Source organism: Carcharhinus amblyrhynchos, chromosome 6 (genome assembly GCF_965287045.1).
Source record: "Carcharhinus amblyrhynchos chromosome 6, sCarAmb.v2.hapA, whole genome shotgun sequence".
NCBI classification, from domain to species: Eukaryota; Metazoa; Chordata; class Chondrichthyes; order Carcharhiniformes; family Carcharhinidae; genus Carcharhinus; species Carcharhinus amblyrhynchos.
In genome coordinates, this window is record NC_137329.1 from 19803596 (window position 1) to 19817784 (window position 14189).

Sequence of the window (14189 nt, forward strand, 5' to 3'; positions counted from 1 at the left end):
GCATGGTCATTGCACCTAACCAGCTCCTCTATCAGACTGCGGGAGGAAACCGGAGTCCTCGGAGGAAACCCACACAGACACGGGGAGAACGTGCAGACTCTGCACAGACAGTGACCCAAGCCGGGAATCAAGCCTGGGTCCCTAGTGCTTTGAGGCAGCAATGCTAACTATTGTGCCATCATATCACCTGTGCTATCAGGAAACCCAGTAAAATCTAACTATTAGGTCGTAGTTCATGATTCAAATTGAGGACAAATATGCATCTTGGCAGTTCCTGGGGAATTTGGTATTCTTCACATTGACTGTGGAATAAAATAATTTCACTATATTAGTGACATCAATACTGCAACTGGATCCAATGCCACTTGCATTATCCATTATGTTTTCTTCTTGTGCCTTGAGCTCTTGGTCTTGTTCTCTGTGCCTCTGCTCAAACACATGTTCTCTCCCTAGACCACAATGAAAGAAATAAGCCTAAATTGAGTCTCATCTGGCCACATTCCTGAACACAAATGAAAATACATTCAATATATGAAAAGGAAAACATGTAGGTGTGTAGGTCTGGGACAACTTAAACACCTAACTTGATAAGCCCTCCTACTCCCCCTGCCTTGCGCCTGCACCACTCATCGTGAATTGTCACGATAGCTTATCCATTGAGACAATCTTCATGTAGATTGAAGACACTCACTTCTTTCCAGTAAAGATTGCATTTACAGACTTTGGGGGCACAATTTTACCTTTGGTTGAAGGGTGGTTGAAGGGTGGGGTGAGCTGGTAATATCATGAGAGAGGCGATCTCTCTCGTGATCTTACTGGCACTGGATATCTGGTGAAAACAGCCTCGCAATCAGCAGTGCACCGATCCCTGTGGGGAGTGAGTTGTGGTGGTGGAGGAGGGTGCAGGGCGGTGTGGGGGGGGGGGGGGGGGGGGGGGGGGGGTTCGGGGAGGGGGGGAGCGGGGGAGGGAGGTGGATCGGTCATTCCTTCGGATGGAGTGGGGCGATTAGCCGATCCAAGCAGGGGGGGATCAGTTGCGGAGACCAGCTATTGGGGGAGGGGGAGGCAATTGGCCACAGAGGTCAGCGATATTCAGGGAGGGAAGCAGTGACAGATCTCTCTGATCTGTGCAGCCAGAAACAAGCCTACCTGGTTAAGCCACAACCTAGGACTATTGGCATGTCAAACAGCAGAAGATCCTGCCACATCCAATTGTGATTGGTGGTGGTGGACAATTAAACAACTAACCAAAGAACAAGTCTCTATGAATAGTCCCAAACTCATTAATCGGTTGGGAGGGGGTTGGTGCAGTATGACAGTACCAAAGATAAGCCTGAATCATTTGCAATTATCTTCAGCCAGAAATGTTAAGTGGATGATTCATCTTGGCCTCTGCCTGAGGTCCTCAGCATTGTAAATTTTAGTCTTCGGCCAATTTGATTCACTTCATGTGATATCAAGAAATGGCTGAAGGTGTTGAATGCTCCAAAGGCTATGGCTGTGCCAATATTCTGGAAATTATACTGCAGACTTTTGCACCAAAACTTGCTGCTAACCAAGAATTAGCCAAGCTGTTCCAGTACAACTGCAACACTGTCATCTACCCAGCAATGTGGAAAAGCCTGTACACAAGCAGGACAAATCCAACCCAGCCAGTTGCCACTCCAGCAGTTTTCTCTCAATCATCAGCAAGATTAATGAAGGTGTCATGATATTGCTATCGAGTATCACTTGAAAAGCAATAACCTGTTCACTGATGCTCAGTTTGGGTTTCGCCAGAGGCCATTCACCTCCTGACCTTATTACAGCCTTGATCTAAATATGGATAAAAGAGCTGAACTCAAGAGTAGGAGAGGTGAGAGTGACTGCCCTTAACATTGAGGTAACATTTGTTCAAATGTGGCATCAAGGAATGCTCGCAAAGCTGAAATCAATGGGAACTCTCTATTGGTTGGATTCATACCTGGGCTTGTTGGAGGTCAATCATCTCAATCCCAGATCATCACTGCAGGAGTTCCTCAGCGTAATGTTTTTGGCCCAACCATCTAAAGCTGCTCCTTCCCTCCATCATAAAGCCAGAAGTGAGGATGTTCACTGATGACTGCCCACCATTCATGACTCCTCAGATACTGAAAGTAGTTTGTGTCCATATGCAATAAGACATGGCCAGCATTCAGGCTTGGGCTAATAAGTGGCAAGTAACATTCACACCATGCAAGTACCAGTCAATTACATCTCCAACAAGAGGGAATCCAATTACCTCCCCATGACATTCAGTGACATTACCATCATGGAATCCCCCACTACCAACATCTTGGGGGCTACCATTGATCAGAAACTAAACTGGACTAGCCATATAAATACTGTGGCTAAAAGAAGAGGTTAGAGGCTGGGAATTTTATAGTAAGTAATTTAGCTCCTAACGCTCAAAAACCTGTCCATCAACTACAAGTCAGGAGAGCAGTCCAAAGATATGTGGGTTAGGTTGATTGGCCATGCTAAAAAAAAATGCCCCTTAGAGTTCTGAGATGTGTAGATTAGAGGGATTAGTGGGTAAATATGTAGGAATATGGGGGTAGGGCCTGGATGGGATTGTGGTCAGTGCAGACTTGATGGGCCAAGTGGCTTCTTTCTGCACTGTAGGGTTTCCACTTGTTTGGTTGAGTGCAGCTCCAATGGCACTCAAGAAGCTCAACATCAGCCAGGAAAATGCATCCCATTTGATTGGCACCATTTTGAACATCTATTTCCTCCACTATCAATATGCAGTGGCAACAATGTTCAAATACAAGATATACTGCAGCAACTTGTCAAGCCTCCTTCAACAGCACATTCCAAACCCATGATCTCTACCACCTAGAAGGACAAGGACAGCGGATGTGTAAGAACAGCACAACCTGCAGATTCCCCTCAAAACCACAGATTATCCCGATGTGGAACCATATTGCCATTTCTTCACTGTATCTGGGCCAAAATGCTGGAAATCCCTTCCTAACGTCACTGTGGGTGTAACTAAAACAGGAGTGCAGTTCCAGAAGGTAGTTTGCCACTGTCTTCTCTAGGGCAATTAGGAATGGGAAACAAATGCTAGCCTAGCTAGTGATGCCCACATCCTATGAAAGAATAAAAAGAATAGAGTAAACATAAGCAAATAAATTGCCAAATGTCTGCTTGAGATTCCCTGCTCCAACAACAGCTTTCAACAGCAACATTTATCCGTAGCAACTTTGGTTAAAAAAGTCTGAAGGCATCCACTGTCATCCCAGGCTATGCGCAGAATGCACAGTGGTTAGCACTGCTGCATCACAGCGACCTGGATTCAATTCCCAGCCTTGGTCACTATCTGTGTGGAGTTTGCACGTTCTCCCCATGTCTGTGTGGGTTTCTTCCGGGTGCTGTGGTTTCCTCCCACAGTCTGAAAGATGTGCTGCTTAGGCGCATTGGCCTTGCTAAATTCTCCCAAACAGGCGCTGGATGTGGCTTCTGGGGAATTTTCAGAGTAACTTCATTACAGTTACTTGTGACATTAATAAATAAACATAAAAACTTTAATCTTAGAACAGTTCCATGTCTTCTTGGTTGGTAGCGGAACATTGTTTATGCACTGTGCGGTATGTTTTGGATTACATGTAGCCTCGAGGGAACATTGTTAGAGGACTCTACTGTTTTTCTATGTTGTGCAACCTGCTTGTTTTGCTGTGTGGCCCCTTCAAGAGTGCTGCCTGGTTGTGTGCCTGTGCATCTTACAGAAAGTGTTGCTTGTGTGCAGTCTGTTGCACCAACGCAGCTCAGTGAAAACATTTGCCATGACCTTGCATTAAAGAATCCCATCCTTGCTCCTGTCCTGACGTCAAAGGATCTAGGCATTGCACATGACTGTTCCTCTCCACATTGACTCCAACCCCAACACCAGGTGCAGCCTACAATTGCCCTCCTCCCAAGCCTCTCTGCTGCAGGTAGGGAAGCATGCTTCGAATCAGGCACAGACAGAGTCACTAAGCGGGTAATTTGTCTTTTCAAGTAACAAACCCTTTGTATGATTGTGGACGTGGATGGGAGGGAAGTGTCTTGTGACCTCGATTTGGTTAAAATACTTGGGATTTTCAAATGTCTTTGGAAATGCAGTGAGCCCAAATAAAGTAGAAGTAAATTTTTTGGAATGATCCCCTCAGTCATTTGGTTTGAAGTAGCTGTCTCGAATTAATGTGTTTGAAGATGATGGCAGCATTTAGGAATTATTCTAGTTTGGATGCTTTGGCTTCCTATTTTGGATTTGGCCAATACACCATCTGGTTATGAAAAGTTTGATGTCCTTTTTCATACACACTTTGAAATGAGTCAGTATCAGAATTTATAATACCAATAGGAAAATAGGAATATAGAATCAGGAGAAGGTCATTCAGTCCCTCCAGTCTGCTCCATCATTCAGTCAAATCACGGGCTTAATCCCAGCAGCAGGTCCATTTACCTAGTTTACCGTCTTATCCCTTAGAATCATAGAATCCCTACAGTGCAGAAGGAGACCATTCAACCCATCAAGTCTACACCAACCACAATCCCACCCAGGCCCTATCCCCAGAATCCCATGCACTTACCCTAGCTAGTCCCCCTGACACTAAGGGGTAATTTAGATTGGCCAATCCACCTAACCCACACATCATTGGACTGTGGGAGAAAACCGGAGCATCCAGAAGAAGCCCAAGCAGAGAATGTGCAAACTCAGACAATGATCCAAGCCAGGAATTGAACTGAGGTCCCTGGCTACTATGAGCAGCGGTGCTAACCACTGTGCCACCATGCTGTCCCAGCTTAATGCACTACACTTAAGAAATTTCTCATGATTCATTTTTTTCCTCAGCTAAAACATTTAAGAAGTAACACTTGATCCTCATAATGAAGATGTTTCTGTTGTGTCTGCCCGGGGATTTGGGAAGCCATGCTCTCGTTGATGTCGCTTGTATAAAACTGACCTGCAATTGACATCTCATTGCAGCAAAAGCTCATCAGAAGGGGCTGAAGCTTGAAGGGAGAGTTGTTCAAGGAATAAGACCGCAGTGAGCAGATGTCAGGTTGACTTGAGATATAGCTCACGATAGCCAAGCATAACATCTGACACAGCCCGAGCCAGATGTTTTAAAACATGACTACTTAAATAATTCTTTTAAGGAAGAACATATATTATCTTCTAAAATTTTAATTCAACCCAATACCCCTTTGCTTCATTCTTGATAGCTAAAACATCTGGCGTTATGCTGGAATATTAACGATACATTAAGCTTTAAACACAGGAACGTTTTTGAACAATGGTTTTCTATTCAAACAAAAATCGTGTATTTGTTGCTGCATTCTATTGCAAGGGAATTTGTTTTAATATGTCAAAGACTAACTCTTGCCCCAGAGATAATTTCCTGTAAAGAACTGCAACTCCTGGGGGAGCTTCTGTGGTCAGGGTTTAATTGACCATTTTCAGTACCAGTGGCAGATGCCACAGACTACATGAAATCAATTAAGCTGAATCGACACTGAAATGTTACATGACCCCAAACCCTTGGGTAATTCATATGTAGTCAGTTCTGCTAACTATTTTCCCCAGTCACCTAAACACACGGCTACCATTTTGCATGTTTTTACAATCTAACAAATGCAGCCAAACCCTTAACTCTTAAGGAACCACCACAAGGGTTAGTTAAAGTAAAGTTTATTTACTGGTTGACATGTAAAGCATGGATGGCTTTAAAAAGAAGCTAGGTAGGAAGTGATGGGGAAAGTGACGAGGATTAGGCCGATTGAGTTGGATGAAGTAGGGAGGCATGGTGGTACAGTGGTTAGCACTGCTGGTCACAGCACCGGGACCCGGGTTCAATTCCAGCCTCGGGTCACTGTCAGTGTATGCAAGTTCTCCCTGTGTCTGCTTGGGTTTCCTCCAGGTGCTCCGTTTTCCTCCCACACTCCAAAGGTGTGCAATAAAGGTGGATTGGCCATGCTAAAATTGACCATTAGTGTCAATAGAATTAGCAGGGTAAGTGTGTGGGATTGTTGGTGGTGCAAATTTGATGGGCTGAATGGCCTCTTTCTGCACTGTAGGGACTCTATAAAATAGGGTGGCAGGGGGCTGAGGAGGTGCATGAATATTGGAATAGACCATTTGGTTGAACAGCCTATTTCTGTGCTTTAGATTTGACATGGCTCTCTGTGCGAGAAAGATTTGCATTTATTCAAAGCCTTTTGTGACTACAACATGATCCCAAATTGCCTTATTACTAATGAAGTGCTTTTTAAGTGTTCCTCATGTCAGCCAGTGTTGAAGCAAATCAAAGTCCCATAAATAATACAGAAATAAATGACCGGATAATCTGTTTTGTCCAGTTGGCTGAGGGATAAATGTTGGCCAAGCCACCATGGAGATCACCCCTACTCTTCAAAAATATTTTTGTGGGATCTTTTACATCCACTTGAGAGGTGAGATGGGTCTTGGTTTAGTCTTTCATCCAAAACGTGATATACCTCAGTAGTGCAGCACTCTCCTGGTCCTGCACTGAATTCTTAGCCCAGATCATGTGCTCAAGTATCTGTAGTGGACTTTGACCCCTGGTTGAGAGGCAAATGTCCTACCAACTGAGCATTGCCTGCCACCCAGTGAAAATGCAATAGCAAGAGCAGATTTTTTTTAGGCAATTATCTTTACCTAGTAATCTTATAAACACTTGGATGTACCTACCACAAAGGATTGAGCTTTGAAATGAATTTTCCCACCTGAGTTTTCATATGTCACAGAATCATGGAGTTTTACAGCACAAAAAGAGGCCCTTTGGCCCCTTTTGTCTGTGCTGGTCATCAAGCCTAATCTAACCCCACTTTCCACTTAGTCTGTAGCCTTATATGCTATGGCATTTCAAGTGATCATCTAAATAGTTCGTAAATGTTATAAGGATTCCCCTTAAGATCCCAAGCTGCTGATACTATCTGATCTTGGTACTGATGAGATGTTTAAAAGGGGGTGTAGTAATGCATGGGGTTAATATGCCCAAAGGTCCTGAAGGAAATTTTGAACTTACTGTCCAAAATCAAACATTATGGATTGTTGTTAAAACTGCCCAATTTTCATTTCTAATGCTCTCAATGCAACTCGGGCCTTTTCTATAACTTTACTGATGCCAATTTTATAATCCCTCCCTATCTTTGTAACTTCCACTTGACCTCCAACCCTCTGAGAACACTGTTTCCAACTCTGGCTGCTTATCCATTGCCCAGTTTCTTCGCCCCATCATTGGTGAGCCAGCCTTTGCTGCCTATTCACTAAACCCTGGGATTCTAAACCCATTGCCAAATCTCCTTCCTCTCCATCTCTCTCCTCCTTTAAGATGCTGCTTAAAGCCTATTGTTATAACCAAGTTTTAGGCCAGTTTCTGATAACAGTCCTGTGAAACATCTCATTACAACTTCCTATGTTAAAGGTACTTTGTATTGTAAATTTCTGATGTTTGTAAATGCTAAGATATTAAAGGCACCATTAAACTGACACTTTACTCACCTGAGCTTGGCTTTTGGTTATGGTATTTTATCTGAATGACAAACCTGATGCACAAACATTTTCTTTTCTTGTCTGATAAGGTGAGAAGCCATATCAATGCGATTTTAAGGACTGTGGTCGTCGATTTTCCCGTTCAGATCAACTCAAGCGACACCAGAGGAGACACACTGGTAAGAATGAATTGCCATCAATAACGTTTTAACAAGGATGCAAACACATTCAGAGAGGTTTACCACATTAATATGGGGAATGGATGGGTTGTCTTATGACGGGAGGGTTAGACAGGTTGGGCCTGTATCTGCTGAACTTTAGAAGAGTAAGAGGTGACTTGATTGAAACATATAAGATCTGGAGGGGTCCTGGCAGGGTGGATGTTTCCTCTTGTAGAAGAATATAGACCTGGTTGGCTGGGGGGTGAGGGCAGGTGGGGGTGGAGAGGAGGAGGGGTGTGTTGCGAGGGTAAGGGAGGGTGATGTGTGCAGGGGGATGGGTATTGGGGGGATCACTATTTAAAAATAAGGGGTCACTGATTTAAAACAGAAATGTTTTCGCTCAGAGGGTCATGAGTCTTGGGAATTCTTCCTGAAAAAGTTGTGGAAGCAGAATCTTTGATTATTCTTAGCCCAGCGGCGGACAGATTCTTGGTAAACAAGGAGGTGATAAATTATCGGGAGTAGGCAGAGCGCAGATTTGAGGCTATTATCAGATCAATCATGATCTTATTAAAGGTGGAGCAGTATAGAGGGGCTGAATGGCCTACTCCTGTTCCTTGTTCTTATGTTACTGAACTGACTGAACTCAGCATGATTATTTACCATTGTACAATGCTGATCGGCACGATAAGAGCAGCTGCTCTATCAGGCCTCCTCCACATAGCCTTATGGCTGAAATATTATGACTAAGTTCCTCTAACACTCACCATCATCTCCAACCCCACCCATCTAACCTCCTGGGAAAGACAAAAACACGAGAAAGCATTCTGGACCAAGTAGAAAAAAAACTCTGTAAAACTCCTCCCTGACCTCCTCAGGCAATTGAGGCCCCTCCAGGAGACCACATGGGAACATGTGTTATAAAAACACTTATCTACTTTACAAATCAGGAACAGATCCAACTCCCTCTTAAAGGTGAGCAGAGTCAACCTTCACCACATCAGGTGACAATGGATTCCAGAGGCTCACTACTGTTTGCTCATGGTCATTTCCATTGGGGTGTGATGCACAGACTGTATATACAGACTGTTTGAAAGCGCATCAAGTGTCCAAGTCAATCCCAATGCATGCTTGTATGCAGAATGCCAACCACTATGAGAATGTTATCCTGCCAACAGGCTTTTTTTTATGTACTCATGGGATTTGAGCGTCACTGGTAAAGCCAACATTTATTATCCATCCCTCTTCTTGAGAGAGTGGTGGCGAGCTGCTACTTTGATTGCCTGTAGCCTGCATGGTGGAGGTACACCATCATTGCCCTCAGCAAGGGTATCTCAGGATTTTGACGCAGCGATAGGAAAAGAATACTGATATATATATATTTTCAAGTCAGGATGATATGTCACGGAAAGAGGAACTTTCAGGTGATGATGATCCCATGTGCCTGCTGCCCTTGTTCTTCTTTGTTATTGAGGTCACAGGTTTGGGAGATGCTGTCGAAGGCACCTTGTTGAGTTGCATCTTGTGGACGGTACTTGCTGCTGTTTCTGAGCATTGATGGGTAGGCAGTGAATGCTTAAAGTGGCACATTACTATCATTTTTTTCCTTAGCTGTTCAGCCCTTTATTGCCTTTACTTTGTACTGTTGTGCAAATTAGGTTGGACAATCTGATTAGAATTTTTTTTCATTTCTATAGGGGTAAAGCCATTCCAGTGTAAAACATGTCAGCGTAAATTCTCCCGCTCCGACCATTTAAAGACCCACACTCGAACTCATACAGGTAAAACAAGTGCGTAAACTTTTTTTTTTGACATTTTACTTTCTTAGACGCGGATTTTGATATCTTAACAGCTAATATTCACTGCCACTGTTTTTAATACATGAACCCTTTGAGCACTGATTGTTCTTTTTGGAACTAAATGCTTAACCTTAAAAAAAGGATAATTCTTAAGTGAGGTTTCTTTCGGATTTTATCACCAATTGATTCCCTTTATTCTCCCCACAGGAGCTGCTGGCCGAAACGCAGCCTCCTTGAACTGGGAGGGCAGGATGGTTGGGCCTGCGGACTTCTCCATGACCACCATCAATGCCACTCCATGAAGGGCCAACAGAGAAGTGTGCTTGTAGCGAGGGGAGAGAGGGGTTTTGCCAGTTTTTGGTTTATTTCAACACCCAACCCGACCCCACCGTCCCTGATCTTTCACACAGCAGAGAATCTTGTCATAAACATTGACACTCTGTTTAAAAACCAAGCAAATATTAAAACGAAACTGCCTCCAATAGAGGCTGGCGAGATTCATCTAATCATCAAAATATTAAGAGATCAGTTTTTCCACATTAATAGTTTTTAGTATTAAGTAGAATTTATCAGCTCCTCCAGTTTTCAGACCAAGTTACTTAGACACATAGAAGTTCTATTTGCTCGACAAGGACCTGTTTGCCCAAGGTCAGAATATTTTGGGAGATATTGACAAGATCCAAGGCTTAAGGACTCCTTATATGCGTCCTAGGTAGTGTTGGAGTTCAACCAGTTAACAGTGAACAAGTTTCTTCCTGGTGGGAGCACTCTATCCTTTCTCACCAATTTCCCTTGGGCGATGATATGCAGGATTATCTGAGTTACAAGAATCCCGGTCCTAAAAGTAATGCCACTTCTTCAGATTCCATAAAGACAGCCAATTGGTTGGTCAATCGTTAGCAATTCTTCAGACTGCAATGGGCCTACCTAGTTTGGGTTGTTGAATATTTGGGTCTACCGCAGACAATTGACTTGCTTATGAACTTTCCATGTATTGTCAAGTCACCTTGGCCACAAAGAGACCTAGGTTACCTTCTGCTGTCCCCCTCTCACCCCAACTGTCCCCCACTTCCAAGTGGGATAAGAATTCGTCTGAGGAACCAAAAGATATTTTTCATAATTTTGTTCTTGTTTCATAAATTTAAATATTTTCTGCGTAAGTTGTATCTTTGGCTAACTTTATATTAAATTAACATAGTCCTCAAAGGGTTAAATTCTTCTGAAATCTTTAACTGCATCAATGATTTGTGAAATATCAAATGTTTTTAATTTGAAACATTGCACTTGCCCTTTTCATGACAACGTTTTAATCTTAACACGTGTACAATGTTTAGCTTTTGTCTAATATGTAAAACTTATATCGAGGTATGGCAAAGTTACGTGGTTCATGGGCAGTTCAACCATAGAAACCATAGAATCCCTACAGTTCAGAAGGAGGCCATTCAGCCCATCGAGTCTGTACCAAACACAAGCCTACTCAGGCCTTATCCCTGTAACCCCACGTATTTACACAGCTAATCTCTGCATGGCCAATGCACCTAGCCCGCACATCTTTGGACTAACATTTATCATCCAACATACAAAGTAAAAATGTTCATTGTTACCTAATCCCCCACAATCTCCCTGTTCCTAGCCCCAACTCCCATGTAAAAATGACACACAGCAACATAGAAAATAGGAGCAGGAGTAGGCCATTCAGTCCTTCGAATCTCATCTGCACCATTCATTAGGATCGTGGCTGATCATCCAACTCAATAGCCTGATATAATCTTCTCCCCCATATACTTCGATCTCGTTTTCCCCAGGAGCTTCATCTAACTCCTTCTTGAAAATGTATAATGTTTTGGCCTCCCTTGCTTTCTGTGGTACTGAATTCTACAGGTTTACCACTCTCCAGGTGAAAAAAATTTTCCTCACCTCAGCCCTACAAGGTTTATTTTCTTATCCTTAAACCATGACCCCTGGTTCTGGACCCCCCCCACCATCAGGAACATCCTTTCTAAATGTACCCTGTCTAGTCTTCTTAGAACTTTATAGGCTTCTATGAGATTCTGCCTCATTCTTCTGAACTCCAGTGAACATAATCCTAACCAACTCAATCTCTCCTCATATGTCAGTCCTGCCATCTCAGGATTGCAGCAGGCCAGTCTCTGGGAATGGTGGCATGCATCTCAGGACTTTCTGGAGATTTATATTAAGGGATTGGAAACCAGAAGCCTAGGGCAGGAGAGCACTAAGGATCTTCCAAGGTGCTCTCAGTGAGAGCCACACCTATAGGGACATCAGGTCATGAAGTCTGACTGTGGTGACATAGATTCAAAGAATTCTATAACACAGAAGGAGGTTCTCTGAGCAATTGTGCCTATTTTTAAAAATAAACCTTTCACAGGACGTGAGTATCACTGAGTTGGCCAGCATTTTTATTTCCATGATAAAATCAGAAAATGCTGGATAAACTCAGCAGGTTTGGCAGTACCAATGGAGAGAGAATCAGAGTTAACATTTTGAGTTTGTATGACTCCTTCTACAGAACTGGAGAGTCATCCCTTGCTGCCCTCACCTCCATGAATTTTGGACTTGACAAGATGCTGAACTCTGCTTCCATTGTCTTTGTCTCTGTGTTCATTTCTTTGAGAAGAAGTCTTCCCCTGTTAAATGGATCTATTCACCCACCTCCTCCCTTCTCGTTCTACCTGGACTTCACTCTCTGGCCTCCTAGCTGCTCTTGAACTTTTCAGTGAGAACGGTCAGTGGGACCTCAGTCATCTCAATTTCCCTGCTGCTCTTATCCATTCCAACTTGTCTCCTTCTGACCTTGCTGCACCCCAGTTCGGTAGAAATGTCATGCAGATTCGCAATATTAACTCTGTGTTTCTCTGTCTACAGATGCTGCCAAACCTGCTGATTTTATCCAGCATTTTCTGCTTTTATTTCAAATTTCCAGCATTTGCAGTATTTTGTTTTTATTTAAATTGCCCATCATTAATTGCCCTTGAGAAGCTGGCGGTGAGTTGCCTCCTTGAACAACTGCAGTCCATGGTGGTGTATTGCCTCTATGCTAGAGCTTTCCAATTAGTCTCATTCCCTGCTCTTTCCTTCTACTCTGCAAATTTTACCCATCAAGTCTTTACCCAAATCCCTTTTGAAAGTTACGATGGAATTTTCTTCCATCACCCTTTTAAACAGTGAATTCCAGATTGTAACAACTTGCTGCACAAATTTGATCTCCCTCATCTCTTCCTCATCACCCTTATGGGCTGCACAGTGACACAGTGGTTAGCATTGCTGCCTCACAACACCAGGGGCCAAGGTTCGAGTCCAGCCTTGGATGACTATCTGTGTGGAGTTTGCACACTCCCCCTGTGTCAGTGTTGGTTTCCCCCAGGTGCTCCCCGGCCCATCCAAAGTTGGGTGGATTGGCCAGGCTAAGTTGCCCCTTAATGTCTCAAGATGTGTAGGTTAGTGGGATTAGTGAGATAAATATGTGGGGTTAAGGGGATAGAGTAGGAGGTTGGACTTCAATAAGATGTTCTGTCAGAGAGTCGGTGTACTATGCTGGACCAAATGGCCTCCCTCTGCATTGTAGGGATTCTAAGATCTCGCTCTTGGTTTTTTTGATGGCCACCCTAAACCTCTGTTTGCTGATTGCCAACCTTTCCAATTGTGGGTACAGTTTCTCAGTGTTTACTCTATCAAAGGGGGCATGGAGTTGGGGGTAGGGTGTTAGCGTGGATAGAGGATTGGTTGTCAAATAGGAGGCAGAGAGTGGGGGTTAATGGGTGCTATTCGGATTGGCGGTTGGTGACTAGTGGAGTGCCCCAGGGGTCGGTGCTGGGGCTCAGCTATTTACCATTTATATAGATGATCTGGAGGAGGGAACCGAGTGTATGGTGTTGAAATTTGCTGATGACACCAAGATTGGTGGAACGGCAAATTACGCGGAGGGTGTGGAAAGTCCGCAGAAGGATCTAGATAGGCTGGGCGAATGGGCCAGGAAATGGCAAATGGAATTTAATGTTGGCAAGTGCGAGGTGGTCCACTTTGGTGGGAATAATGGTAGGAAGGACTATTACTTACGTGGCGAAAAACTGCAGCAGGCGACGGTGCAGAGGGACCTCGGGGTCCTTGTGCATGAGTCGCAAAAACCCAGCCTGCAGGTGCAGCAGGTGGTCAGGAAGGCGAATGGGATGCTGGCCTTCATAGCGAGGGGGATTGAATATAAAAGTAGGGAGGTCTTGCTGCGGCTGTATAGGGCATTGGTGAGGCTGCGACTGGAGTACTGTGTGCAGTTTTGATCGCCGTACTTACGCAAGGATATTTTGGCCTTGGAGGGAGTGCAGAGGAGGTTTACTAGGCTGATACCGGAGTTGAGGGGGTTGAGCTATGAGGAGAGGCTGAATAAACTAGGCTTGTACTCGTTAGAGTTTAGAAGAATGAGGAGAGATCTCATTGAGACGTATAAGATGATGAATGGGATGGATAGGATAGAGGTGTAGAGACTCTTCCCTCTCAGAAAGGACAGTGGGACTAGAGGGCACAGCCTCAAGATAAAGGGGGGGCGGTTTAGAACGGAGTTGAGGAGGAACTTCTTCACTCAAAGGGTGGTGAATCTCTGGAATTCTCTGCCCGTTGAGGTGGTGGAGGCTGCCTCGCTAAATATTTTTAAGACGCGGGTTGATGGGTTTTTGATAAGAGAGGGGATTAAGG

The 14189-nt window shown here is 44.0% G+C and overlaps 1 protein-coding gene across 2 annotated transcripts in view; it reads left to right on the forward strand.

Moving 5' to 3' along the window:
• The window catches only part of wt1b (WT1 transcription factor b), a 75862-nt gene that overhangs the window by 57457 nt on the left and 4216 nt on the right, over positions 1 to 14189 (forward strand). The window contains exons 6-7 of one of the 2 annotated variants that reach the window (XM_080189984.1): positions 7612 to 7701; positions 9381 to 9473. In XM_080189984.1, coding sequence (XP_080046110.1) covers positions 7612 to 7701; positions 9381 to 9473 — 183 coding nt within the window. The remainder of the gene's footprint in view (positions 1 to 7611; positions 7702 to 9380; positions 9474 to 14189) is intronic. The other variant, XM_080189985.1, reaches the window with a different exon arrangement.